The sequence below is a fragment of the Ictidomys tridecemlineatus genome, chromosome 3 (assembly GCF_052094955.1).
Source record: "Ictidomys tridecemlineatus isolate mIctTri1 chromosome 3, mIctTri1.hap1, whole genome shotgun sequence".
In the NCBI taxonomy this organism is placed as follows: Eukaryota; Metazoa; Chordata; class Mammalia; order Rodentia; family Sciuridae; genus Ictidomys; species Ictidomys tridecemlineatus.
In genome coordinates, this window is record NC_135479.1 from 78,548,707 (window position 1) to 78,574,241 (window position 25,535).

The 25,535-nt window shown below is 34.2% G+C and overlaps 1 protein-coding gene across 5 annotated transcripts in view; it reads left to right on the top strand.

Moving 5' to 3' along the window:
- Nucleotides 1-25,535, top strand: part of Atp2c1 (ATPase secretory pathway Ca2+ transporting 1) — a 134,525-nt gene that overhangs the window by 97,016 nt on the left and 11,974 nt on the right. For all 5 annotated transcript variants that reach the window (XM_005327001.5, XM_078043296.1, XM_078043297.1 and 2 more), the window contains 11 exons: nt 480-636; nt 4,301-4,471; nt 5,767-5,864; nt 11,805-11,855; nt 13,397-13,563; nt 15,374-15,442; nt 16,297-16,413; nt 17,473-17,620; nt 18,119-18,214; nt 19,322-19,463; nt 21,203-21,327. In XM_005327001.5, the coding sequence (XP_005327058.2) occupies nt 480-636; nt 4,301-4,471; nt 5,767-5,864; nt 11,805-11,855; nt 13,397-13,563; nt 15,374-15,442; nt 16,297-16,413; nt 17,473-17,620; nt 18,119-18,214; nt 19,322-19,463; nt 21,203-21,327 (1,341 nt within the window). The remainder of the gene's footprint in view (nt 1-479; nt 637-4,300; nt 4,472-5,766; nt 5,865-11,804; nt 11,856-13,396; nt 13,564-15,373; nt 15,443-16,296; nt 16,414-17,472; nt 17,621-18,118; nt 18,215-19,321; nt 19,464-21,202; nt 21,328-25,535) is intronic.

Sequence of the window (25,535 nt, forward strand, 5' to 3'; positions counted from 1 at the left end):
TGCTGAGGCCTCAAGCTTGCCATGGTTCTTCCTTAGCCTCTTGAGGAGCTCGGATTAAAGGCATGTATCTATGCCTGGCCCACCTGAGTGTTTTTTTTTTTTTTTTAATACCAGGAATTGAACCCAGGGGTGCTTATTAACCACTGAGCCACATCCCTAGCCCCACTTTAATTTTTTTTTTTAAATAACTCTTGAGGCAGGGTTTTGCTAAATTGTTTAGGGCCTTGCTAAATTGCTGAGGCTATCCTTGAAGTTGGGATTCTCCTGCCTCAGTCTCCCGAGTTGCTGGGATTACAAGTGTGTGCCGCCACACCCAGCCACATTTGAGTTTTTGATCATCAGGTGTTCAAGTGCCATTCAGAGAGGTTTGAGTAACTTTCTGGGATTATGAGAAACACAAGTTGGTTATTTTGGGACTCTAATAGCAGATATATGCAAGTCAAAATGAAACTTTGTATTTGATATGTTTTTCTTCTTAGGACAGACCAGAGATTTGTTTTATGAAGGGTGCTTATGAGCAGGTGATTAAATACTGTACTACGTACCTTAGCAAAGGGCAGACCTTGACTCTCACCCAGCAGCAGAGAGATATGTACCAACAAGAGAAGGCACGGATGGGTTCAGCTGGTCTCAGAGGTAAGCTATTTTGACCCTGGGGTGGAAAGTTATAGCCTTCTTTTAATTGCATTTGAGTTCATATTTCACATCTGAGCTGTTCAGTTGATTCCAGGCATTGTCCAACTCTATTCCTTACCATTTCTGAGGTGCTTTATTTAAGTTGGTTAACTGGACCCTAAAAGATGGAAAGTTAAGAATACAGCAAAATATGAAATTTCTGTTTCTTACAGACCTGTAGTAGTCTTTGAGTGGGTGATAGAAATTTTATTTTGAATAATTTTGATCTTGTGAGAAGGTCAAGGTAAAATAATATTATCCTTTTATTATTTTGTCACTTTGTTTTTATTGTTAATAGAATTAAAATACTCTCGTATATATGGAAGTCTTCAGCCTCTTATTTGTCCTTTAAGGTGAATGCTAACTTAATCCTCATCTGCTGTCTTTGTTCTCTTGCTATTCACCAGGGAGTTGAAGTAGTGCCCTGTATATACAGATCCTGTATATCTCCCCGTCCCCCATATATATATCTCCCTCCTGAATGTGTCAGGGTGAGGGTGGGGTTCTGCTCTGCACCTTATATCAGGCCTCTTCTTTTGAAATACAGTGTAGGATTCAGTGAGGAGGAGTATATACCTGATTGTTACCATTCAGATAGTCATCTGACTTGTGCAGAATATAAAAGAAATTGGAAGAGTTAACTTCCTTGTACAGTTTTAATGAAATGTAAGTCAAATACTACAGTTACTCAGAGAAAGGAAAACAAGTTATGTGAAAATGTTCTTCTTTGTGCTTCACTTAAGTGAAGGCATTCTTTGGCTTAAAACATTTGGAGAGATTCATAGGACTTCTGTTTTTATAATAAGCTTATAAAACATTTAGAAAGGTATTCTGTGGGTCAGAGTGTGCACCTGCAGCATGCTGTCATGCTTTGTTCCCTGGCTTCTCCACCAGCCCTTAGGCTGCAGAGCCAGGGTTACTCCTTGTGTCCTCCTTATCGCTTGTTGCATCCTACCTAGGTTATGGACTGTATTGTGATCATTTCAGAACCTCACACTCTATCTCAGGGAAAGAGGAAGTAGAGCTTTCTGGCTGAAAAATTGTTGTGCAGATGGATCTATTTTTATATGAAAAAAAATGTTTTTAACAAAAAATAACTTTTTCTTTTCCTTTCCCTTCCATAATGAAAAAGGCTTTGATGGCATATCCTTGAATTTCAAGTTTTTTTTTTTTTTTTCCTACATCTTGAATTCTAAACATGCTGCTAGACCTCTGCCTCAACCCTCAAGCTTTCAGAATCCTTGAGGCCACAGCAGATTTTTCTCCCAGCATTAGTTCTGGGGCAGGAGGAAACTCTTGTCTGGTTGAACTAGGTCAGACCTAAGAGTAGTGAGATGAGACTGAAGAATTTTTTAAAAAATAAATTTAATTTAACAAAACAGTGTGCAATACTGCTGAATATTCTGGGGAAGTGGGCACAGGAGTGTTCCACACATACTAAATGTGCTCCCTTCTGAACAGTGAGCAGACCAAAACTGTTTAATGGCTCTAGCCACAGAAAACTCAGAGTCTCTGACTTAAGGTTATATTTCTTTACCTCCTTTGCGCCTATTTCAGCTTCCTACCAAAAGCTAGTCTGAGAGAATGGAACTGTTAGGATTTGATCCAGAATTGTAATTGTTAGATCAAGGGGTAGCTTAGGTGACTTGAGGATCACTGCAGGGAAGCCTGCATAGCCAAGAAAGCTCTTTGTTGCTAAAGCTTGTGTATCAAGAGGCAACAGTAACATCTCTGAGGGATTCCTGGGAAGGTGGATGGGAGGGTGGGAGGTGGGGTATTGCTCCTTGGGTTACCTCTTCCTTCTGGGGCTTAGGTTACCTCTTCCTTCTGGCTCTTTTTAAATCCCCTTTGGTAAGATGCAATTAATTTTTTTAAAAAGTGTGAGGAGCACAAAATGCAAACCTATTTTCTTACCTCTTGATCTTCTGTGTCTTCACCTTCAGTTTGTTGGGTTTGTTTCCGTCTCTTAATAAAACTTTGAAACTTAAAACAAGGAAGGGGTAAGAGTTTTGTCACTCTTAAGAAAGCTTACAGCAAGAGAGTTTCAAGGTTGGTGTGAATTTACAGAATTCAAAGTGATCTTAAAGTTATGTATCTGCTTCTGTTTCCCTTAATTTTTGGAACAAAAATTTTTATACTTTTTTATTTTGACTAACTTTTTTGTCTGAAGGATTATGAAGATTTGTGTATGTGCAGTTTTGTGTTAAAACATTGTGAAGAAGAAACATAGAGGGGAAACATTCTATTCCTGCCTGGTATCTTTTCTTCATCTCTTTGTGCTCTACTTCCCTTCAATCCCTGAGATTGCCATAATGTAAGAACAGAAAATATTGTAAATTTTAATTGAAATGTACTTACGTTGCGTCTTATAAAACTTTTCTTAAAATGCTTGTGGACTTAAATTTTGAAATTAGGCTATGTGTTGTTTTATGTGACAAGCATTCCACATGAAAAATGTTTAGCTACCCTTGGCTAAAGAGTAGCATTAGATCTTCATTTATGCTAAAGATGTGAAAAAGTAATAAATACAGGGTACTAGGCTTTCCACCAGCTTCACCCCTTCATTGGGAGAACTCAAGTTTATTTCTCTTCCCTAGGAATTGCAGATGTACAAATTGATATTCACTGTCCCCTTCTTTTGCTACCTGCCTCTATCCTAGCATCAGGCATCGACTGTACAGCAACTCATTCTCTTCAGAGAGAATGCCTTTGGGGTTAGGGTTAGGGGCCCACATCTGTATGAATAATTATATTGGAAAAATACAAGTTACTTGCCTTGATCTTGATTTTCTAGTCCTCCATACCTTCTGCTTGATTAAAAGTAGATACTTTTCATCTCTGTGAGACTGTTCAGTCTAATAATATCCCAGACACAAGCACATGCTTCTGGTCTATCAGGGTAGTTAGCAGAGGTTCCAGAATTCTGAGAGTAAGCTAAATGAAGAGTATTTGTACTTATCTCAAATGCTCAGTGATGACAGAGAAACTAACTTAAAGTAATGATATGATGGTGTTATTTAAATACTCTTAGAGAACCACAGTTAGAAATAAGAAAGACAGACTACTATTCTGCAAAGAGTGAAAAAATCTAAACGTTGTTATTACTGGTCTTATAATAACTTTGTAGATTAACTTTACCATTCAGGGTTTGTCATACATGCAGTTGTTACAGGCTGTGTGTAATTAATTAATACAAACTTTTGCAGACTTTTGAATTTTTCTGGAGGTCTGTGAGATGTAAAGATGAAGCTACATTAGTATCCACCATCAAAGGTGTCTGTTTAAAACTGATTTTAAAGCTTGACAAACCCATATATTCTCTAAATAATGAATTGTATCTTCTAAAGAGGCAGTAGTTTCTATGGAAAGTAGTTACATGTGGTTGTCTGCAAAATCATTCTTCATTCTCCTTTATTTGCCTTATCTGCTTAACAGTTCAGTAATTTACTTCTCTTAATTTTTAATAGCTTTTTAAAGAATCATTAAACTACAATGTCTTGGTGTGTAAAATTTTTATTTTTAAAAATGATATATCTACAGATGACATTATATTCTTAAGTGAGTTATTGTCAATTAAATTCTAATGTTTATGTGTTTTCTTTTTTGGATTTTATTATTTCCTAAGTTCTTGCTTTGGCCTCTGGTCCTGAACTGGGACAGCTGACATTTCTTGGCTTGGTGGGAATCATCGACCCTCCTAGAACTGGTGTGAAAGAAGCTGTTACAACACTCATTGCCTCAGGAGTATCGATAAAAATGATTACTGGAGATTCACAGGAGACTGCAGTTGCAATTGGTATAACTAGGATGCTTCATTTCATTTTTGATAGTTTTTCTTAAAATACTGTGGTGTATTAGATGTACAGTGTACATTAGATGTACAGTGTGTTTACATAATATTCAAATTTAAAGTTGACTTACTTTTTTGCTCATATATATATATATATAATTGTAGGCAAAAATTAATGATAGCTTGAAAAGTGATACATTATTGAACACATATAACTGAACCAGGTGTGGTGGTACACACCTGTAATACCAGCTATTTTGGAGGCAGAGAGAGGAAGATCACAAGTTGGGGCCAGCCTGAGCAAGTTGGCAAGACCCTTTTCAGCATAAAATTTTATGAAGGGCTGGAGATGTAGCTTAGTGTAGTGTGCTTGCCTAATATGCTTGAAGCCCTGGCTTGTTCAATCCCCAATATTGTCCCCCCACTTAAAAAAAAAAAAATGTGTGTGTTTGTGTCTGTGTGTGAGTGCATGCGTGTGCGCGTGTATATACATATAAAACTAAATTGTGAAATCACGTGTATTTTATTCACATACAGGTATTGATTATTTTTAACTTTGTAATCCAATTTGCTGATAAAAGAACCAGCTTAACCTAAGTATAATTTTCAAAGCAGGCTTATGCATAAGTAGGAAGAAACTAGCGTGTATTTGTTTTCATCATGTATACATAAACACACACACATAAATATATCAAATTTAAATGTTATTTAAGATTTTCTTAAGAAATGCAAGGGAAAAAAAGTAGTAGTATGAAAGTTTAACTCCCCAGAGCCTATAAACTATAGTACTGATAAATTTAACAATTTGCTAAATTCCATTAAAACTGATTTTTATTAATATTATGGGGTAGGAGTTCCAAACTGTGTGTTATGTAAGAAATATCACTAGAAACAGAATATTATTGGAAGAAAACTTTTCCACAGTTGTTTTCCTTTACATGTAATGGTTACCTCAAATACACTATTATTGTGCCTGATAATGCATTCGGATACTGGTTAGAATTCAGCTGCTGAGCAGAACCCTATTGTCCTAGTTCATTCTAAGGGTTTCCTAGCTTAGACAGTGAACATTTTTTTAATTCTTGTATGTAAGTAAAAATAAAACAGACACCTACCTCAGACTTACTATATATTCAGATAGGATTTTCTCTCCCAATAGTTTGTCTTGTTATTCCTTGATGTAAGTGCATTTTACACTTAAAAAGAAAGGGTGAAAAATCATATTAAGTAAGCATAGTGTTGACTAACCGGTCAAACAGAAACAATTTGGTTACTTATGTATTTTTCTCTTTTAACTTTAGCGAGTCGTCTGGGATTATATTCTAAAACTTCTCAGTCAGTCTCAGGAGAAGAAATTGATGCCATGGATGTCCAGCAGCTTTCACAAATTGTACCAAAGGTAGGCCTATCCTAAAGCCTTTTAGACTGAGAGGTCTTATTCTAAGTGTTAACCATTACCACTGTCTTAATGAAACTTTATTTATGGACAAGTGATACATGACCTACAAATTAGTTGGTTTGAATTCTGAGAAAAAAAATTTGATTGAAATAAATTTTATCATTGAATATTTATGACAATGTCATTATGAATATCATGTAAAATTATTAATTTGAGCAAGAACTGAGTTCCTCCTGAGAAAAATACTATGGAAATTAACAGTGCTTGCATTTATAAATCAGAGGATGAAAAAAGATCAATACTTTGTGTTTCTTACCCTTTTGCTTTTATTTTAGTATGACCTCGCCTTTGTTTCGCACAGGTGATGGAAATGGGGTTCCCCTCAGTGAAATGGGCTGGCTGAGAAATAAAAGCTAGGAAAACTAGAAGGATGAGAAAACCACAGGACACAGAAAGTAGTTTCAAAAGTGGTAGGGGGGGGCTGGGGTTGTGGCTCAAGCAGTAGTGCACTCGCCTGGCATGTGCACGGCGCTGGGTTCCATCCTCAGCACCACATACAAATAAAGATGTTGTGTCCACCAAAAACTAAACAATAAATATTAAAAATTAAAAAAAAAAAGTGGTAGGGGGCTGTGGCGGTTGCACAGGACTGGCAAGGCCATCAGACTGATCGAGATTCTGTACTTTGGCAGAATTAGGGACTCCCCCCTTGCTTTATTTATATCAAGAGACATCAAAGGCAGTGATAAGGTTTCAAGGGCAGAGTCTTGCTTCATGGTGTCTTGGCGTCCCCAGCTTGATTGACATCTTGGCAGGTCACATTTATCTCAGGTGCTGTGTGGGATCTCTAATAGAGCTTCAGAGGGAAGTTCACCTGCATCAGACGATCAGTCCCTTTGGGGGTGCCAAGGGAGGTTCCCAATGCCAGATTTATACCCTCATTAGGCTCCTATGCTCAACATAATCCACATACCCACATACAGCCCATGGACAACTCGTGACAGTATGTGAGAGAGAGAGAGAGAGAGAGAGAGAGAGAGAGTGTGTGTGTGTGTGTGTGTGTGTGTGTATGTATTTTTATGTGGTGCTGAGGATGGAACCCAGTGCCTAACGTGTGTGAGACAAGCACTCTGCCACTGAGCCACAACCCCAGTCCAGCGTATATTTTTTAAAAACAAAATTAAGGTATTTTACATACAGTAAAATTTGCCTTTTTACAAAATATGTGGTTCTGATCTTTATGATAAATGCATGCAGTCTTGTAACCATGACCACAGGCAGGCTGTACAACAGTTTCATCAACCCACCCAATTCTCTTATGTCTTTCTGTAGTCAAGTGCTTCCCCTACTCCTAGCAATTGACAGTCACTAATTTGTTTCTTATCCAGAATGTTTGAAAAATTGAATTATGATATGAGGCTTTGGAATTTGCTTCTTTCACATAGCATAGTACCTTTGAGATTTACTATGTTTGGAAATTTAAAATTATTAAAATATAATAATTTATTATTATTGACTACGATAAAAAACAGTGAATTTTTTATTAGCAGGACTCTTCCCACACCCACTTTTCTTCTCGACTTCATCTTGCATTCATGTGACTCTTATAACCAACATGCTTTTGAACTTCTACTTTTGCAGCTGATCAGATTGAATAGCTTTTCTTTATTAATGTTACACATAAAACAGAACTTTTGTTCTAAATCATCAGCTTGTTAAGTATTTCCCACATTCTGAAATCATCTTAGTTCCTCATTCAAATATTTTTCAGCTTTACCTTTTCATCATTCTCTGGAAAATTTTCCAAACTTTTCAACATGCTATGTTCTTTTGACCTAGAGCTAATTAAAAATGAATGTGCAGATGGGTTTGCTTGATTATATATTAAGTATATTTGGAATTCTCAGTGTTTCCATTTGAGATTTCTTGGAGTATGTTCTATATTTTTCAGTGATAGAGGTTGTCATTCTGTTTTCAGATTTTGATATCAGTATTTTATATTTCCGCTGAACTATTAGCCAAGTCCCCATAGTGTAATCCCAATTTGTGTATTGTAGTGACTTTTATTCTCTTTTGCTAGACTGAGAAACAGACATACAAACTAAATGATTATAAAAAGGGAATTCATATATCTCCTGTTGTACAGCCTGCCTGTCATACAGCTTGTGAGACAGTGCTGTATTTCAATTTCTAGTAATTTCTTGTGTTTTTTTATTTTGAATCGCAGGTCATTTTTTTAGTCTTTGTGTGTATCCATTGATTTTCAGTAGTTTATTCAACAAGATTGACCTATTCATTCTAGGACTTACAGAACAAATGTTACTCTGGTTGGTTTTATGGCCACATGTAAAAAACTAGATGATCTTTGTACTTTGCATTGAGATATACTTTGTTTTCTAGTAGCTAGTCTTATTTTTTGATTCTATTAAAAGCTTTGAAATGTTGAAATCTTTAGTCAAGTAATAGTTGTAATGGATGCATGCCAAATAAATTTATTACTATATGAAATAAATATGGCTTGGTCCAACAACTGGTGGCTGTCATTCTTGGTAACCCACAGTATCTATAAGAAAGTGATTTATAAGTTTCAAAAATTAATTATGGGGAACAAAGGCAAAATTTTGCTCTGTACAATCAGCATATTTAAAATTAGTATATTTAAAATATTAAAATATTTCAATATTCTGTTTAGTCTGCAGCTTTTGTTAAAATCTTTTGTCATGTTTTAGTGCTGTGTGCTATACAATTAATTTTGGCAATAATTAGAACTTTCACTTGGAAGATTACTACTAGTATACTTAGAGTATACATGTAGCTTAGTCTTATACCAAGAAGTTTCTAGACAGATTTTTGAACCTTTTTTTATGTATTTACTTATTTTTGAGGTACTGGAAATTGCACCCAGGGCCTAGAACATGCTAGGCAAACTGTCTACTACTGAGCTACTTCCCTAGCTCTTTCCATCTATTTTTTTTTTAGCCGTATTTTATTTATTTATTTATATGTGGTGCTGAGGATTGAGCCCAGTACCTCACATGTGCTAGGCAAGCACTCTACCACTGAGCCACAACCCTAGCCCTCCATCTTTTTTATTTTGAGACAGGATCTTACTAAGTTGCCGAGGCTGGCCTTGAACTTGTGACCCTACTGCCTTGGCCTCCTGAGTGGCTGGGAATATAGGCATATCTCACTCTACCCAACTGAATTTTATTTTCAAAGAAAGAATATTCTCCAAATATGGGTTATGAGGACTGTCGAATAAACAGGAATGTGATGTTATAATTTAATGAATCTTTTTTATATTTTAGAAAATAATCTTTTGATTTTAGACTTTTATTGCCAAGGAGAAACTGTGAAGAGTTTTAAAGATGGTACTAAGATTTATTCTGTTGTTTATTCATTTATTTAATACTTATTTTTAAAACACATAATCTCTGCTTTTGTGGAGCTTAATAAATTCTAATATAAATGAAATTTTACACATATATGGGGGTAGTACTAAAGAGCACCATTGTAAGCAGGCAAGAAAGGAACAGAGGTAGGAGAGGAAGTTGGAAATTTTAAGAGCATGACTGGGGAAAGCCTCACTGAGAAGGTACTGTTTGATGAAAGGGCAGCCCATGTAAGGTCTGAGGAAAGAATATTGCAGATAGAAGGAACAGGCCAGAGGCCTTGAAGTGAGTGTGCCAGGTACATGTGAGAAGCAATGAGGAGGCCAGTGTTATAGTTCAGGCCAGCAAAGATTAATGATGGAAGACGAATGTGATGAGCTGTGTATTTCATGCAGGACTTGAAGATAAGACCATAGTGGTTTTTGTACAGAGCAGGATGAGAAGTGATTGGAGGGAGCAAAGGAGTTAGTGATCTGACTTTTGGTTTAACACTTTCACTGTAGTCATTATGTTAAGAACAAATACCAGGAAGAGAGAGCAGAAATAAGAAAATCAATTCAGAGGTATTGGCCCATTGAGTTGACAATGGATTTGGAGTAAGGTGGTTGAATTCTGGATACATTTGCCATGTGAGAAAAGGGGACGAATTAAGGATGCCTCCTCAAATTCAGAGCTTTAACAATTTCAAGGATATAATTACCATTAACAGAGGATAGGAGGGAGCAAGATTTGTAGGAAATAACAGGTGTTCAATTTTGGATATGTTTGAAATGAGACATTCAAGAAGAAATGTGGAATAAATAGGTGGATTAGTTTTATCAGTCTGGATTTCAGAAGAGATGTCAAGGATGCAAATAAAATGCACATAGATAAAATCTGAAGCAGTAAGACTGGATGGGCTCCCTTATTGAGTAGGAGTTTCTTAGACCTCATCAAAAGGAAAGACTGAGAAATAACTCCTTATGTGTTTCAACATTTAGACCAGAAAAGCCAGGAGTCTGCATAAGAGGAACAGCCAGAAAGGCAAGAGGAAGACCAAGTGTTTGGAAGCAGTGAGTGATCAGCTTTGTAAGGATGCTGCTGAGAGGTTAAGTTAGTTGAGAAATGACCATTGATGTTAGCAATATGATGTGGGTGAGTGGTCTTTGGTAGTCTTGAATGATGGTTTCAGTGCAGTGGTGGTGTGATAACCTGATTGAGATGGATTTAGGAGATAATGGTAGACAGGTAACTTCCTAAGGAGTTTTGCTCCAGAAATTCTTCCTTCCTATGTCAGTTTTTCCTTCATTGCTGCATTTTTACCCTCAGTATCTAAGCTTGTTGTTTTTCTTTTCATTGGAAAAAAAAAAGAAAAAGAAAAGAGAAATGTAGACATAGCAGGAATAAATGGGAAAGGACAGGTTGTGGGTTGTCCCCCCTTTTATAATGGAAGGGTTAATAACATGCTTGTATACTTATGAGAAAGATTCAGCAGTGAGGGGGAAAATGGTCCTAAATAGGTAAGAAAGGACTGGTCCTAGAAGTAGATTCAGTTTATCTTTCATAAAACATGAAAAAGGATAGTGCCTGGACAGATACTGGCTAGTGGGAATCCTGGAAATTTTCTTCTGACTCTGTTTTCTCTTAAGTAGGAAGTAAGGTTGTCTGTTGAGCATAAGACTGTAGATTGGAGGAATGAGGAGAGAGAACTAATAGGACTAATCTTCTACGAGCTTATGGTATATTTTGTGGGTATTGGAATTACCATAACTTATAAATATTGAAGATAGCAACAGTGAGGCTGAAGTTAAGATCTTTGAAACAAGAGGTTGTGTGCTCAGGAACAGTGAATGCCTGCAGTTAATGGGAAGTATAAACTTCTGTGACATTTAAAACTGCAGTGTTTCTGAAGGGAGAGTGAAGGACATGCACCCATTCTAAGCTGCCTTGGTGGTAGTATTTGAGAGTGCTGTAAGGGATGGCAGTGTTGTGTGAAAAACCTAGGCTAAAGCAAAGTGGCAGAGTTGAGATACAGATCTTGTTGGTTGACTGACTTTGGGGCACAGTGAAAGGGTTTCAGGAAACTGGGAAAAGGGGTCAGAAAAGAAAGGATTAAGTATATAGTTTGAAAAGAGAAAATCATAGAGCAGTTTTGGATGTATACTGGAAGAGGATTATTATCCTAAATAAAAAAGAGCCTGCAATGAAAATAGCAAAGTTAAAGACTGTTTTAGTTGTACACTGGTGTATCATGAGCAAACAGAAGAATTTTTTTGTTTCCTTGTCTGCAACATTCTAAGAATAAGGCTATTTTCATTATTTAGACCTAGTGTTGTAAATTGAATGGCTTGTTTTGATTTTATGTTTTCCATGGTACCTTTGGTAAAGGTTGAAATGACTGTCAAATGAATGTCTTGACAAATATATGGTACATTAAGTTTGATCTCTGTGGCAGATGAAGCACAGCTTAAATTACTGAGTAAAAAAGTCACCATTAGTTGTGAATGCGTGAGTTATTCTAATATCTTCTTAAAAGTGAAAATTTTTAATGCATCTTATATTTTATCAGGTTGCAGTATTTTACAGAGCTAGCCCAAGACACAAGATGAAAATTATCAAGGTAGGTGTCTAAAAGTCAGATTGCTTAATTTTTCTATATAAAATGCTGCTACTTTGTTTTTTGTTATCTTTGCATTACAAGGAGTATTGATAGAGCCCCAAAGTCAGAAGTATTGTAAAGCAAAACACTCATCGATTTCAAGAGCTTGATGTGGAAACACTAACAGAGAATTTTATTGGGAAGATGTGGAAGAAAACTCTTGAAATATCTGCAAATACGGCCATCTTTAAACAGTTAAATAGTGTAGCAGTATATTCTGACAGAGGTCCATAGCCAAATCATCCCAATGTGAATGATGATAATTAGTTAAAAACTGAATAAATATAAGAAAAAAGCATTATAAGAGTGTGAACAGTATTTGAAATGCTATGGTTACTTAGATTAAAACATCAAATGTAGCCATGCATTGCTTAATAATAGGGTTATGTTCTAGAAATGTATTGTTAAAATGAATCCCCCCCCCCCACTGTTTGAACATCATGAGTATAATTAAACTTAGATGGTGTAGGCCAGAGCATGGCTTTTTTTTTTTTTTTTTTTAATACCATGGATTGAACCTAGGGTCACTTAACCACTGAGGCACATTCCAGCTCTTTTTTTTTTGTATTTTATTTAGAGACAGGGTCTTGCTGATTTGCTTAGGGTCTCTCTAAGTTGCTGAGGCTGGCTTTGAACTTGCAATCCTTCTGTCTCAGACTCCTGAGTTGCTGAGATTACAGGAGTGCATCACCCTGCCAGGCTTAGCATGTCCTCTTAATGCAGTCAAGAGATGTGTTAAACATAGGGGTGTGACACACCAAACTTGTTTTTTTTTTTAAAGTAGTAGTATCCTCTAAAATAGTGATTGAAAGTATAGTAAATGTATAAACCAGTCATTTATTGTTATTATCAGGTATAGTGTTGTAAATTATATGCTGTATTTTTTATATAAACATGAATAATGTGTTGTGCGACAGTATTATGAGGACTTAGATGCTAATAGTCATTACAAATTCTTCAGCTCCATCCACTATGGTATATGTGAATATTATGTAGCACATTTTTGTAAATAAAAGTAACTGTCATAGTATTCAATGGGCTTAATTTATTAATGACGATAAACAGCTATTGTACAGTTTTAGCACTTTTGACATTTGGACTAGATAATTCTTGGTAGTGAGGGCCTGTCTTATGTATTGTAGAATGTTTCACAGCATTCTCAGCTGCTACTGGCTAGGTGCTGGTGGCATCCCCCAAACCAAGACAATCAAAAATACCTTCAAATATTGTTAGATTTCCTTGAGGAGACAAAATTGTCTCTTACTGAGAATCATATATAGTTCATCTATTTAGATATAGTTCTCACAAATGGGAATATTAATAACAACTTTTCCTAAGCTTTATCCTCTTAAAAACTCCACATATTTAACCTTATTGAAAAATGGATTGATTGGATTATTTCTGTAAAAGAATAGTTGAGAGTGCTTGTTTAGCCCATTATTGTATGGAAACAACTTTATCATCAGGATTCTTCCCTCCACTCTGTTCCCATTCCTCTTTAGTCTCTACAGAAGAATGGGTCGGTTGTGGCCATGACAGGAGATGGAGTAAATGATGCAGTTGCTCTGAAGGCTGCAGATATTGGAGTTGCAATGGGCCAGACTGGGACAGATGTTTGCAAAGAGGCAGCCGATATGATCCTGGTGGATGATGATTTCCAAACCATAATGTAAGCTTTGTTTCAGTGAATGTAGAATGTCCTTTTCTACATCTTATCCACAGATAATTCAACTGGAAAAGAATTAGTATTTAAACATTGACCAAGTTTCTAATTTCTAGACCAAATCATGTTTCTAGATAAATCATGTTTTCTGGCCTAATGTGTAGTTCTAGAGAAGATGATTTGTATGGATTAAACAGACATAATAGGGGCTGGGGATGTGGCTCAAGCGGTAGCGCGCTCGCCTGGCATGCGTGCGGCCCGGGTTCGATCCTCAGCACCACATACCAACAAAGACGTTGTGTCCGCCGAGAACTAAAAACAAACAAACAAACAAAAAAAAAAAACAGACATAATAAATGGTTAGTCCTTATCTTTTAAGAAAGTGAGTGCCAGTGAAGTGTCACATTGTTCTGGGCACTAAAAACAATGGTACAACAGTGAACCTTCATTAGGGGCCTTTATTTTAGTTAAATTCAGGTTCTTAGAAATGTGCATATACATGACCTTACAGTAAGTATTAAAAATTATAAAATTCACACCCATACTTATTCCCTTATAACAGTAGTTGTTCATGTTGTTCTTTTCATGATATAATTTGTTAAATTTGAATAGTTTTGTTTTATCCATAGTTTCCAATTGATGTAAGACTGCAATTTAACACCCTGTGGAGTCAGTTTCACAGTAGTTAGGTGGAGATCATGTTAATTTCACCCTCTTAGATGACCGAACCTTGCTCATTTGTCAAATTATAAGTCCCTGTCCCAGGATGCTTTATTACGCAATAGTATCCTAAAGTGATGTACTTGAGAGTGGGAGTTCAGAACTCGGAGCATTGCCAAGCTCTTATAAAAATCTTTTTTTTTTTTTTTTCTCTCTCCCTGCTTAGAGTTATATAAAAATCTGGGAAGAAAGGAGTTGTTTAAAAAAAAAAAAAACCTATTTTCCTGGATTGAGCCAATTGAAAGAATTTATGAGTTTTTGTAAATTAATTTTCTTTAATTCCTCTGTAGTGTGTAGCATATATACCTGTGTGTAGGAACAACAGATAGCTTAAATTCCATAATTCTTACATAGCTCATTGATGTTTAATTCCTGATATATATTAATAAGAAAAATGAGCTTAGAGACATAGAGATGATTATCATTTTAGTATTTTAAATGTATAGCATTATGTGTAGAGGCAGTTTATTATTTTAATGTTCAAATGTCTTTAATAAGATTTATTAAAATTAATAATATAATGAAGTTAGCTTACATAGATCTCAGCATGTTTGATTTTAGTTCATTTAGTTCATTGTTTCCATATTGTAATCTTAATTATGTGAAGAAAATATTAGATTTTCTGTCTTTTATTTATTTGTTTTTGGTAATAGAGATTGAACACGGGTATTTTACCACTGAGTTATATCTTCAGCCCTTTTTGTTTTGAGACGGGTCTTGCTAAATTGCTTAGGGCATCACTAAGTTGCTGAGGCTGGTCTGGAACTTGGGATCCTTGACTCCCAAGTTGTTTGGATTGCAGGTGTGTGCCACCATGCCTGGCTTAATAATTTATTTTTTAAATTGATTCTTTTAAATTTAAAAATTGATAGTTTTTAAATTGTAGTAGGTATTGAAAATCATTTAGAGATGACTTAAAAGCATGCAAGAGAATATGTAAACATATGCAACTACTGTGAAATTTTATATAGGGAATAGGAATTTTTATATATTAGTCGGAAATTTATTCTCAAAATAGCTTCACAGTCTTTTAGTACAAAAGTAGCTTTATTTTTATATGAAGTTTTTCATTTTATCTTTACTTTTAAAATTTTAGGTCTGCAATTGAAGAGGGTAAAGGAATTTATAACAACATAAAAAATTTTGTTAGATTTCAACTGAGCACGTAAGTTTGCAAGATATTTGTAACTCATGGGTCTTCTAGATAAATTATAGGAAAGTAGAACATACCTAGAGACTTCTGTGTATTTCTGCAGGGTTTTTGTAAGTAAGTTTTCTAAAGAGAGAATTAACTGTACAGAAATGGCATGCTAAGTGGACTCTAAATATGATAATTAAATGTTTCTGTCATCATCAAAATATTTTGTTAACCCATTTTATCTCAGTTTCCACATTTGTGGTCAAGTATGTATAGAAAATATTTGGAAAAAAAATTGTGTACTGAAAATCTATAGACTTTCCTCCTTGTTTTTATACTGGAAATAATACAGTACAACAAAAATTTATATAGCATTACATTGTAGTAGGTATTGAAAATCATCTAGAGATGACTTAAAGCATGCAAGAAAATATGTAAACCTATGTGCAAATACTGTGAAATTTTATATAGGGAATGGGAATTTTGGTATTTCAGGGATTTCTAGAAACAACCCCCCCATGGATACTGAGGAATTTGTTTAATAACTTCTGAAATATAAGGAGTGGAATGGGTCATATCTCAGTGTTTCTTCTTAGGGTTTTTTTTTTCAAAAAATAGTGGTTTTCTGTAGCCAAAAGAAAACAGTTGAATATTGATGAAACTGTTACATAGATTTAAAAAATTTCCCCTATTTGCTGCTGTTAAACATATTTTTCTAAATAATGTTAGATTTTAAAAGTTCACATGAATGAAGCATAGGTTACTTCTTTTAAAATTACAGTAGTAACATAAGCTTTTTGAATGGTAGAAAATAAATATTACCACAGATTCAATAGGAAATTTACTCTGCTGACAGATTAAATGACTCTCTTTTTCAACAGGAGTATAGCAGCATTAACTTTAATCTCATTGGCTACATTAATGAACTTTCCTAATCCTCTCAATGCAATGCAGATTTTGTGGATCAATATTATTATGGATGGACCCCCAGCTCAGAGGTAAGGTTTTTTGTGCTTGAACTAGGAAGATATGGAAATTGTGATGCCCTGATGTAAAATTTTATTATGAATAATGTTGGAAATTTGCAGTAGCATATAAATTGTGTGATATATGCATATTATTTATTCTCTTTGAATGTTTATTCATGCAGTATGGATCTGAAGCTTTATGCTATGTCACCCATATACTTTGGTTGAAAACATATCAGAGAATAGATGCAGTCCCTGTCCTGTAGTAAGCTTTATTATTGCTAAGAATGGAATGGAATGGAAAAATGTCTTGAGTTCGGGATCATTACCTAGGTTCTGTGTCAATACTAGAAACTTGAAAAGTATTGAAGGATTCAAGTATCTATTTTATTTTATAATAATGGGGTAGTGGAGTGGTATGTATCATTAGCCATTGCAATCTATCATCCTAGTCAAAACTCCATTTATGAAAGATATTGCAAAGCTCTTTTGGTAGGTCATACATTTGAAATAAATAAATTTACATATAAATGAAATTGTGCAGTTTTTTGAAAGCCGATTGTCATTTGTCTATCAAACTGTACCAGATATGTAAGTGTAAAAGAGGAGAGAGAAAGTGATAAAATGAATGATTGAGTTTTGTTTTGTTTTTGAGAGGGGGTTGTTATGTTGATCTTGCTATCCATAAATGCTTGCGCTCAAGGAATCCTCACGCCAGGCCCGCCTTACATGGGACTATAGGTGTTTGCTGGTACAATTAGCAGTGGTTATTTTTGTCTAGATAATAGATAAGTTTTTATTTTTCTTTTTTTAAAAAAATATTTATTTATTTTTAGTTGTAGTTGGGTACAATACCTTTATTTATTCATTTTTATGTGGTGCTGAGAATCGAACCCAGGGCCTCACACATGATAGGTGAGTGCTGTATCACTGAGCCACAATCCCAGCCCCTAAGTTTTTCCTAAGATTCAACATTTTGTTTTTATAAGAAGGCATTTAGATTTCTGTATAATTAAATTTAGTTAGTTTTCAAAGTACAAATTCAGGCCTTAACACTTAAAGTAATTCATTTTTCTGTTTGCTTTTAAGTCTTGGAGTAGAACCAGTGGATAAAGATGTCATTCGTAAACCTCCTCGCAACTGGAAGGACAGCATTTTGACTAAAAATTTGATACTTAAAATACTTGTTTCATCAGTAATTATTGTTTGTGGGACTTTATTTGTCTTCTGGCGTGAGGTATATTCACTGGATAAGTAGCTATATTATGCATTTTATATGATAGGATTCTTAGTTATTTTGGTGTGTTATGTAGAAAGCTGGTGAGTTAAGAGACCTTTTTGAAAAAGTATGATAAAAGCATTTTAAGATTTGATTTCATTCTCTGGCTTAATAAAATTGTTGGCTTAGGACTTGAAATCATTTAAATTTGCAGAGCCATATGACACAATAAAAGTTAATACATGCAAATTTGAGCAGTAAAAACTCTGAGCCTTTTATAGCTACTTTGTTGTAATTAAATAATAAATGTTTTAATACTCAATATATAGTTCATGAAAAGTTTTTTTTAACTTTTAATTATCTAGACTATAATTGTTCACTGGAAATTTAAGTAACTTGGATGTTTCACATCTTAGACTAAAGCTACTTATCATAATGGAAGGAATAACGTTTTGAAAGCATATATGGTCATTTGATTTAGCATTGAGAGTCATTTTGTTTTTTTCCTCTTGACAGCTGCGAGACAATGTTATCACACCTCGAGACACAACAATGACGTTCACATGCTTTGTGTTTTTTGACATGTTTAATGCACTAAGTTCCAGATCTCAGGTATGCGTCATTGATCTTAGCTGATTGGCCCAACTGAGTAGAGCTTCTTTTCTTACTGAGTGAGGCAAGGAGATGGGCTTTTAGCTTTGCTTGGTTTTGTAGCCACAGATTACAGCCCCAGACACAGCCTTCTTATTAACTTGTGCCATTGGTGAACAATAAGGTTGAAGCATTTGGGGAGCTAAGCCTTACCTTTAACTCAAAGATCAAAGCAAATCACAGATGTGTGTCTTTCTTCCTTTCTCTTATATTTTGTAGCTATAGATAGATTCAGGTTAACATTATGTCAACATAGGACAAACCTCATAGACTCTGCTAAAATGATATGTCTCATATATGCAGTAAGGACAAGAACAATTTGATTGCCTCACTTTGTCAGTGAGTCTAAGTTTAGCATACTTAATTTTGCTTTCCTTTACAAGTCTTACAGTAGGTGTGATTGCTGCTTTTTGGTCTTAAAGTGTTTTAATAGAATATAATAGGTTAGAACCTTAAGGATACTTTTTTAGAGCATATTCTTCTTGAGAACTAGTTCTATTTGAGGCATTGACTATTTGTTTTAACTTAAAGCACTTTATATATCCTTAACTGTATCTGTTACTATTTGCCATACTAGAACTTTGTAAGAATGGTGGATTGTCACTAATTTTGAGACTGTTATGAATAAGCCTTAGTATTTGTGTTTTTGTTTTATGAAAGACAGTTTTACTTTTTCTGTATATACATTACTAGATCCATTCTTCAAGATTTTACATTATCTTCTGCAGTGAATGGATAGGAAAGACTTAGCAAAATATAAATTTTATTAGTGCTTTGGGATGCTGAAGTAAGTTTCCTTTCTTTTTATGGTCTCATTTATATAGTCTCACTCTTTTTAAGCAAGCCTTTTTTTGATAAATAAAAAGTTTGCTGTAAAATTTACCTTTCTTCTCTCTGAATTATTCCAAAGTAATAAATAGAATTAAGAGATTTTTTTTTGGTATTGGTAACATAGAATTCATAGGTAATAAATGATACTAATTATTAAAAATTGAAATTAAGTATGAAAATAAACAAATTATTTGTATGAACAAAGAGTAATAATTGAACTGTCTGCTTTTCCAACAGACCAAATCTGTGTTTGAGATTGGACTCTGCAGTAATAAAATGTTTTGCTATGCAGTTCTTGGATCCATTATGGGACAATTACTAGTTATTTACTTCCCTCCACTTCAGAAGGTTTTTCAGACGGAGAGCCTAAGTATACTGGGTAAAAGATGTTATCTTTATATATTTTAGGTGAATTATATTTTACAATGTTTGTGCTAATAATTCTTTTAAGATAGTGAAATGTGAAAGATAACTGACATGACCTGGAAAAAGAGTGCTTCTTTTTTTCATTTGGGGAAGTTCAAGGGAGTTATTCTCCTAACTCTAGGGATAAATTTGCATTTTTTCCTTTTAATTTGTGGTAATGCAGGTTAAACCCAGGGCTTTGAGCATTGCAGGCAAAAACTCTAATAACACTGAGCTACATCCTTTGGCCTTATTTTATTTCTAGATAGAATCTTGCTTAGTTGCCCAGGCTAGCCATGAACTTATGATCCTTTTGCCTAAGCCTCCTGAGTCGCTGGGATTACAGGTGTACACCACTGTGTCTGGCCTGTTTTTTTCTTTTTTACAGATTATTAATTGTTATAAAATCATATTTAATGATTCTGAAATACAGCAAACCAAAATATATTATAAATTAGTTAGCCAGGCACTATGGTGTACTCCTATAATCCCAGAGGCTCTGGAGGCTTAGGCAGGAGGATCACAAGTTCAAAGCCAGCCTCAACAATCTAGTGAAGGCCCTAAGCAACTTAGTGAGACCCTGTCTCCAAAAAAGAAAGGGGTGGGTGGGTGGAGTGGCTCAGGATGCGTCTCAGTAGTTAAGCAAATTCCTGGTATCCAAAAAAAATAATTGTAGTTTATAACTTTTTCCCATCTTATAAGAAGAAAGAACTAGATGTAATGTCAGTAAAAACAAATTGTTTTTGTTTAAAATTCTAATTTTTGATAACTGATCTTGTTATTTTTGTTCATTCTTATTTCATGAAATATCAGCTTGGTCCTGAAAGCATAAAGTTTTATAATTCTATGAATTACACTTATTTTTTCATATACCACGCATTAAACATGAACTACAGAATGTTTAAAAAATTCATTTTCTTGAGACTGGGGTTGTGGCTTAGTGGTAGAGGCCTCTCCTGACACATGTATTTGATCCTTAGCACCACTAAAAATAAATAAAGTCATTTATCCATCTATAACTAAAAACAGATATTAAAATTTTTTTTAAAATTTATTTTCCTGGTCTGGAATTATTGCTTAGTGGTAGAGCACTTAACTAGCTTGTGTAAGGCACTGAGTTTGGTCCTCAATACCACATAAAAATAAATAAAATAAAGGTATTGTGTCCATCTACTAACTGAAAAAAATATTTTAAAAATTCATTTTTCTATGTAAGTTTGAGGAATAAAGAATATTTAATGGGAATGCTATCTTTAATTCTTGGGTTTTAAAGTTAATTTGAAAAGTTACAATATCTCATTTTATTTTTTGGTATAAGTTAACGTTTACTTTAAAATTGAACTTTTAAAATTTCATTATTTTAATTTCATATCCAAATTGCTTCCTTAAAAAACTGTTTTAAGCATTTTTAAAAGCAATTAAAAAGAATTGAGATAGTGTGGATACTGTTGGAATGGTCTTTTAGGCTTTGAAGTTGAACATATTTGCTGCAGAATATTTAATGTTCAGATAGGTATTTTCAGTCAAATTGGTTACTACTTCTTGAGTAGTAGTACTTTTTAAAAGGATGGTGAGGGTAATGATATTTTCTTCATGAAATAATTGTGAAAAATATATTTTTAAAACTGGTAAAATGCTAGAAAAATGTAAGCTGCTAGCCTTGTGACTCTACGTGTCAAAGATTTGTAAAACCCACCTTATTTTCTCTTGCAGATCTGTTGTTTCTTTTGGGTCTCACCTCTTCAGTGTGCATAGTGTCAGAAATTATAAAGAAGGTTGAAAGGAGCAGGGAAAAGATCCAGAAGCATGTTAGTTCGACATCGTCGTCTTTTCTTGAAGTATGATGCATATTGCATTCTTTTATTTGCAAACTAGGAATTGCAGTCTGAGGATCATTTAGAAGGGCAAGTTCAAGAGGATAATGAAGATTTGAGAACTTTTAAACTTTTCATTGACTAAAATGAACATTAATGTTAAAGACTTGATTTGAAACTTTATCCTGCTGGCAGTCCCAAATGAAATTATGCAACTTTGATAACATATTCCTTGATTTAAATTGGCTTTTGCAATTGAGTGAGATTTTATAAAGCATATGGGGCAGTAACTTAATTAAAAAAAAGAGGAAAAACATAAACCACCTTCTGCACTTAAACAAGTCTAACGTACAAATACACTATCTATCTTAGATAGATATAAATATTTTTTTTATTTTTAAATATTGTACTATTTATGGTGGTGGGGCTTTCTTACTAATACACAAATAAATTTAATCATTTCAAAAGGCATTCTATTTGATTTAGAAGTTGATTCCCAGGAGTGCCATATTTCAGCTACTGTATGTCCTTTTTCCTGCAACGTAAGCAGCTCAGATACCTTGTGCTACCGTTTTTTGTATTTCAGGTTTTTTGCACAGGATGTGACCACTGTCAGATCACTGTTCTTTTCTTTCTTTTTGTGATTGAAAAGCATATACTGCAATTTGAAGTAAATGTTTGCTTTTCTTAGTGTAAATGGTTGCTGCTTTGTTTTTTAAATTAAGGTGTAAGTCTTTGGTTTAGCAGAATTAATGCAAGGCTATAAAGTGGCATTCTGGTTACAGTAACAGTATCTATAGTTGAAATAGTCAAAAACATTTGAGAGTGGAATGAAATTTATAATGAATTTTATTAACATATCTCCTTTTTGAGTTAAATACAAATATATACTTTGTCAAATATCATCATCCTCTAAATATAAATCTAATTCAGCTGAATAACTGAATTTTATTATTTTTACTATTTTGTATGTGTATTTTTAAGTACATTTCTTAGGAAGTATAGACTACTATACTAAAAGAATAAAAAGTCCCAACCTGGTAAGTGGTTTATGAACCAGGGCATTCAGGGAAGATCCCGTGCTGGCTTGCTCTTCATACATCTTCTAGGCAGCTTCTTTGGCACAATCCTGAATCTGTCCCTTCTACTTCCACCATTGTTCTCTATCTTCTTTTTGTTTTACTGGCTTGCTAAAGAAACAGATGTGTCTTCTTTGCATAATGCCATCAGATTTTATAAAAGCTTGATAGGTGTAACTAATTTTGTTTTGAATGTGTAGCAAATTTGGGCCAAAAATTCAAAACCAGATATCCATTCTCTTGTTGAATATTTCTCTGTATAAAGAGAAATGGCTTCAGATTCTTACAGGTTTAATTCTTCTTGAAGTTAGTGAATTCTGTATTTTGTAAACTGTCAGAATAAACCATTCTCAAGCTTTTATTCAATATTAAATTGCAAATGTTAGTTTTGAAATACTGTCATTGATAGGGAAAATATCCATTATTTGAGCCCTTAATACTGAAAAGTAAGCACGAGGAGATGAGTTGTCTGCATTCTTTTTCTTTACTCTTTCAGGCTGAATGTTCAAATGTATATTATTCTCTCTCATTAGCTGGAACATCAAAGCCATTGTTTAGTCAACTCTCTCTTTAGCGATTTGATATCGAATTGCTAAATTTTGTAATGATTTTTATTCTCTGTTACAAAGACAAAGTACATGTTAAGTGCACATCGTCTTTTGTTTTGCATTTTAGGTTCAGAATATGACATGTATCAAATTAATGTGCCAGTCTTTTCATTTGGATTTTGATCTATAAAAATAAAAGGATTTTATCATAAGTTAATCATCTCCTAATTAACACTGTTAGATATGGATATACTTCGATTTCAAAGGAAGTAAAATATATAGTGCAGATCCAAATTTTTTTTGTTATATGTTAATCTAAACTAGCATGCATGATTTAAATGTGTTAATATTGAAATTTTTAATTTTTACCCTATTTTCTAGTCCTAGAACTCTTAGAGTCTCTATTGATAAAATTTGATTATTTTTCATCGTTAGACTACTTTATGCAGTTTTTGACCCTGTAGTAACTAAACATCAGAGAAGAAAAGAATTTGAAATAGAAGTAATGTACTGATGAGGTAGATAATTCTCAAATGATAAAAACTGGCCACAAAAAAATAAGGCTGATCACATCTGTGCTGGGCATTGCATAGCCCAGAAATGAAACAAAAACGAAACTACACAACTCAAAGACTTTCCCCTCCAATTCAGCAGCATTAAACTAGCTGTACAGGGATGACATGTTTTTAATCTTTCATATCCACACATGGTATATCTGTTCAATTATAATTTTTTTCATCTCTTTCACATAGTGTATAAGTGAGCATTGGCCACGTGTAAAATAGTTTTTTTGCTGAAATGAATAGGTAATATACAATGAACATCATTTTTAAGTACCTTAATTAGGTTTACCCTTCTTTCTGCCTTTGTTGGTTGGCAGTTGATATGCAATTTACTTCCATATGTGATTCACCCAAGAAGTTAGGTGGATGAATTGATTATTTTTTTATGAAACATTTATTTAGTATCTGAGTCTACCAGGAGTGGAGAAATAATGGCATCCCTGCTTGTCAGAAGGAAGACAAAGATAGTAGGTGGTAAAATTGATAACAAGCTATTTTAAGAAAGTTAATAGTGATCTCTGAATATTTATTTTAAAAGTATACATTCATTAAAATTAATACAGAACAGATGCACTAGAATTTTCTTTTGACATTGGCATTTGAGAATCTTTGAAGTGGTTTTTCAAAGCTCCTAAAATCTAAACAGTAGCTTATTTGCATATTAAAATATGGTATGGATAAATATTAATTCTAACTGGTATGTGTCTGAACAGATTATCCTGATTTGTTAAGCTTCCTTGATCTTATCATTTGATATGACTGTTGTCAGTGGAATTAGTCTATTTGGGTTAATAATTTGAATGAATTACTGGTGATAATTGTAGGCAGACATACTGTCATGGGGGTGTGCCTTGAGGAGTATTTATTTTGTCCCTGGCTCCACCCACCTCTCTCCTTCCTTCCTGGCTGCCCTGAGTGGAGGTGCCCTTTTGCCATGATTTTCTGCTTCACTCCAGGCCCAGAGCAGTGAGCATGGGTTAAACCTCTGAGACCGCAAGCCCAAATAAACCTTTCCTCCTCTAAGTTGTGTTGATAATACAAGTGGGACACAGGTCCATTTGAAATGTGAGATTTATAGTAGCCTTTTAGATTTCCCACTGGACATATTAGATGAGGTTTCTAAAGCAGAGAATCAAAGCCAGAGCAAATTATAAGCTAGTAGAAAAACAATTTCCCTTTAAAATCCCCCCCCACACACTTTGATTTTTGCTAAAATTAAAGCACTAAATGAGAGTATACTCAGCTTTGGCAGAGTAAGAATTTTTTTTTTTTTTTAAGTTCCTTTAACATAGTGATTACTTAATCAGCAAACAGTTGTCTAAACTCACTGCAAGGGGCAAAGATAAGCACATTGAAGTCTTCTTTGTTATAGAGCTTTACAAATGAGTCTGTTTTTAAGGTTATAAGTTGGAAAACACTGATGTAAATAATTGGTTGCACATCATTTTGGTATTTGCAGTAAAACATCTAAAGTGCATATTGTAGGTATGTTGAAGAACTGCATAACTTAGAATGAGTTTACTGTTCAGTGAGCATTACGTTAGAAAATATCTGCTTGCTCCAAACAAGTAATTGTGGTAGAATAGTAGAAAACAATGTCTTTTGGTGCCTTTTCCATCTTACTCATAACTATTTGGATCTTTCTAGCCTCATATCCCATTCAATGAGCCGAGACAATCTACTTCTAGATCTTTGGGTGCAGAATTTCTTACTTCTTGAAATTCTTGCCTCAATTTTGAGAATCAAAATGGTTTGTATTTTGTGCTAGGGATTGAACCCAAAGCTTCATGCATGCTAGGCAAGCAGTCTACCACTAAGCTACATCCTCAGCCAAAAATCAGAATTTTTACCTATATTTCAAATCCTAGTTGAAAGGCCAAGATGGTCTTTTCAGATTGCTTGAAAGGGAGTAGTCGTCTATATGTGTGTGTGTCATAGTACAATTCCTTGTAAATAATATTAACAAGGCAGCCTTAAAATTGAGCATAAAAAATGTGAGTTTTTATTTTTTAGAAAACATTAAAAATATAAGTCCAAGCCAC